This window comes from Volvox carteri (genome assembly GCF_000143455.1).
Source record: "Volvox carteri f. nagariensis unplaced genomic scaffold VOLCAscaffold_67, whole genome shotgun sequence".
Taxonomy (NCBI): domain Eukaryota; kingdom Viridiplantae; phylum Chlorophyta; class Chlorophyceae; order Chlamydomonadales; family Volvocaceae; genus Volvox; species Volvox carteri.
Genome location: NW_003307610.1, coordinates 741,792 through 746,354, shown reverse-complemented (window position 1 = coordinate 746,354; position 4,563 = coordinate 741,792). Strand labels below are relative to the sequence as shown.

At 50.7% G+C, this 4,563-nt stretch overlaps 1 protein-coding gene across 1 annotated transcript; it reads left to right on the top strand.

The window, feature by feature from the left end:
* Positions 1–771: 771 nt before the first annotated feature.
* On the top strand, positions 772–2,169 carry VOLCADRAFT_107501 (uncharacterized protein; the record flags this gene model as incomplete). The annotated part of the gene is made up of 2 exons (XM_002956978.1): positions 772–1,414; positions 1,832–2,169. 2 exons carry the CDS (start codon positions 772–774, stop codon positions 2,167–2,169), a joined length of 981 nt encoding a protein of 326 aa, XP_002957024.1.
* Between the last annotated feature and the right edge of the window lie 2,394 nt (positions 2,170–4,563).

The following is a 4,563-nucleotide window of genomic DNA, read 5'->3' as shown; positions in this document are numbered from 1 at the left end:
TACACATACGCAGCAGCATATGATGGCTCCGCGGGTATGTGGATATTATGGGACACGCGCATGCACGACGGTGTGGCGATGATGCACCCACGTAGTAGTTGTACATATTGTTGTTGTTGTTGTGTATGCTCCCTTTTCCCTTCTCGTCGGACACACGATCTCTCTCTATATGCATATCTACACCAACACAATCAAACAATGCTGCTGTATCTACTTGGCACGATTTGGCACATATGTAAAGTAATAATAATAACCCTAACGGTATATATACCAACAACAATCTCGCCGCGTGCACAAGCGTGCCAACCCGCCGATGATCCACCACCACTAAAACTTTACTGTGCCGCCTCTGCTGTGCTCTGTGATCAGAACAAGAATAAGGATAAGAATAAGAATAAGAATATGCGATGCGATCGCGCTCGCTGGTGGGGGTCTGGTCGTCAATCCTCGACGTCGTCGTCGTCGTCGTCATCGTTATTAAAATTTTGCCGGGAAGAGTCGCTCAAAGTTTTTACAATTAGCAGTAATAAGAAAAGTAATAAGTATAAGTACGGGAGCGGAAGCGGGCACATAGCATCATCATCATTGCGATTTGGGTTCATCGCTGACGCGTTATGTTAATCGACGTGTCCAGCAGCAGCGTGAGACGATGTATTAAGCTTTCTTCAACTTTTGTTTTATAAATAATAACAATCATTGTTGAATTGTTGAAACAAGAAAATGTGTTTTTTCTTAATGTAGATATATTATAATATAACGTTTTTTTTCTGCATGCTGCAGGACAGGAAGAAGCAGGAAAAGCAAAACGTACGTGAGGAGGCGGCACGTGCTATTATTATTATAGAGTGCTGGCGGGAGGGGGACGAGGAGGAGGAGGAGGAGGAGGAGGAGGAGGAGGAGGAGGAGGAGGAGGAGGAGGAGGAGGAACTTCAGGCTGAGAGGTGGAGAGCTTTCAGCAGCACTGCTGTGGAGGAGGAGCAGGAGCAGGAGCAGGAGCAGGAGCAGGAGCAGGAGCAGGAGCAGGAGCAGGAGCAGGAGCAGGAGCAGGAGCAGGAGCAGGAGCAGGAGCAGGAGCAGGAGCAGGAGCAGGAGCAGGAGCAGGAGCAGGAGCAGGAGCAGGAGATGATGCTGGATAAAGATCGAGGCGGAGGAGCAGGAGCAGGAGTAGGAGTAGGAGCAGAAAGTAGACTAGCAGCAGCAAGCCCCTCCAAACCGTCGCTGCCACCACCGCCACCACCACAGCAGCAGCAGCAGCAGCAGCACATCATCTCCACCATTCATAATGCTGAAACCCTGCCCACCACCCCGCCTGCAACCATCACAACAACAATCAAGCCGCCAACACGACAGCCACCAGCAATGATGATGCCACGACGGAAGGAATACCCAAACAAGAAGGCACGCCTGCTGTTTGGTGGCGCTGCTGCTGCTGCTGTGGCTGCGGCGGCTGCGGCGGCTGCTGCGGCTGCAGCTGCGGCGGCGGCGGCGGCGGCGGCGGCTGCTGCTGCTCCTGGGAGCAACAGCCACCGTCGTCCAAACACCAGAAGCCAGCAGCAGCAGCAGCAGCAGCAGCAGCAGCGGCAGAAGCAGCAGAACACAATGACGGCGCAGCAGGATGCCCGCCCCAAGAAGCAGGGCACCAAACCCCAGAAGCAACAGCTGCAGCGGGGCAAGAAGACACAGGTAAAATGCAAGAACACCAAGGCCGCTTATTGCAGTAAGGGGGGTGCGGATCTTGATGTGTACACAAGCTCCACAAATGCATGCCGGCTCATTTTGTGGGCCTTCCGTGGACCTCCTCCATTCCTCCTGTTGCCCAACCATCATCCAGTGTCTGCTGTCCCGTCTATGCAGCAGCAACAACCCCAGCAGCAACCTCAACAACAACATGTGCTGCCGCACACACAGTATGATGTGATGCACATCTGTGACGAGCGTGCATGCATCAACCCGTTTCATCTTGTGTGGGGAACACGTGCTGAGAACCGGCGTGGTCATCAAGGACGGGATGGTAGCATGGGCTATAGCCGCCTGCCTCCGGTGCAGCAGGGCAGCATCCTCCGTTTCGGAAGCAGCAGCAACATTTCAGCGGCAGCAGAGCAGGAAGTAGGAGATGCTGCTCGGATGCTGCTCTATCTGTTTGATGGGCACCCACCAATTCGGAAATGAGATGTTTGGCTGACAGGATATGATGTAGAAGAATAATGCATGACAGGCAGGTTTATGTGTGTGAGTATGTCTGTGTGTATGTGTGTATGTGTGTATGTGTGTGTGTGTGTGTGTGTCTCTGTCTTTGTGTGTATGTATGTGTCTCTGTCTTAGTGTGTGTTTGACTGTGTGTGTCTGTCTTTGTGTGCGTTTGACTGTGTGTGTCTCTGTTTATGTATGTGTGTCTCTGTGCCTCTGTGTGTGACTGTGTGTGACTCTGTGTGACTCTGTGTGACTCTGTGTGTGTGAGTTTGTGTCTCTCTGTCTCTGTCTGTCTGTGTGTCTCTGTGTCTTATGTTACCCCAACACCAACATATACCCGAATAGTTCTGTGGCCGTGTGTGTGCATGTTTTCATGTTACCCCAACCCCATCATGTGCCCCATCAGGACTGTGATTGCGTGTGTTTCATGTTACCCCAACACTACCATGTACCCCAACAGTCATGTGTGTGCGTGTGAGGTTGTGTGTGGGTGGTTGTGTGTTTTATTGTTACCCCAACATCGCCTGCTTGTGTGTACATGGGGGGCGTGTGTGTGTACCACATGAGTGTTTACACACACAGACAGAAAGAGAGAAGAGAGAGAAGAGACAGAGAGAGAGAAGAAATCGAGCTGGTGCCACAAGCGTTGATGTAGCCTGAGGAGTACTCCACCATGGGACTCCACCAAGGACGTCTGTCTGTCTGTCTGTCTGTCTGTCTGTCTGCCTGTCTCTGTCTGTCGGTCTGTCTCTGTCTGTCTGTAGTGTTACAAGTTCCATACAAGTGCGGGGTTGTACATAAAAGCTGGCGTGCCCATGGACGGTAAATCGTTTGAAGTGCAGTTACATGGTGGACCATCATTGTCCTCCCTCGTCCACTTGAGCATATGAAGCGCCATAGAGCAACGTGCCGGGTCTCCCAGACTTCCGAGGGGAACCTGGCTAGTGCCAGGGGTGGGGCCTCAGTCAAATCGTGCGCACGTTGTACCCTTGAAACGCGAGGTCATGTTCGTACTTGGCCCGTGTACTAGTGTACGCCAGGCATTTCACAAAGGCATGCATTTCGCCTTGAACCGCCCTGCAGTCACAAAGCCTGCAGGTGCGTGCTGTGTGCTCACAGCTGTTAGGTTGGTCATGACGTTGATCAATCTCTAACTCCCAACAGCCTGTTACCCGGAAGCGTTGAGTTGACAGTCCTCGCCGAGGCAAGCACTAGTCTGCATAGACGCGTATACAAAAACAATCTATATGGCGGCAGCGGAGACTTGAACTCCGAACACCTAGTATTCGTGATACTTCAGTGTCTGGCCAGTGCACCCCGCCCGGGTAGCTTATATCTCGGCCTACCTGCCGGACATTCCCTACCATGGTCCTGCAGTACTAGGATAATGTCGGTGGGGCCCCGGGGCCCCAGCCCATTAGGTTTGCTACGAACAACCGCCATATTCGAGACATGTGACGAAACTCGTAACATGTACGAAACTCGGGTCGAATCGTTAACGAAATAACAGTTATTGTCAAGAGTAATCGTTGAAGTATTCTAAGGGTTTGCTGCGAACAACCGCCATGTTCGAGACATGTGACGAAACTCATAACATGTACAAAACTCGAGTCGAATCATTAACGAATTAACAGTTATTGTCAAGAGTAATCGTTGAAATATTCTATGGGAAATGTAGCTTGCTACAATGTGTGTGTACATGTATGTGTGAGACTGTGTGTGTGTGACTGTGTGCGTGTATGTGTGTGTGACTGTGTGTGTGAGACTCTGTGTGTGTGTGAGACTCTGTGTGTGTATCTATGTGTGTGTGTCTCTCTCTCTCTGTGTGCTTGTGTGCGTGTATGTGTCTCTCTCTGTGTGTGTGTGTGTGTCTATGTGTGTGTGTGTCTCTCTGTGTGTGTGTGTGTGTCTGTGTGTGTGTGTGTGTGTCTCTCTCTCTCTGTGTGTGTGTGTGTGTGTGTGTCTCTCTCTCTCTGTCTGTGTGTGTGCATGTTTTCATGTTACCCCAACTCCACCATGTGCCCCAACAGTGCTGTGATTGTGTGGTTGTCTGTGTGTTTTTGTTACCCCAACATCACCTGCTTGTGTCTGCCTGTCTGTCTGTCTGTTTGTATACAACTACCCATCTGTCTGTTTGTCTGTCTATCTCGATAGATTAGGTACGTAGGCATGGATAGCTAGATGAAGATAGATGAAGAGTCTGACTTAAGTCTGAAGCTTCATGACTAANAAATGCTCCCACGGGTATCTTTTATATTTTCCAAAGCTCACAGCCCAGTGCAGAGAGACTGTATGTGCAGTACTTGATCAAGTACAGGACGTACAGTCTCTCTGCACTGGGCTGAGAGCTTTGGGAAAACTTAAGCTCGGAGA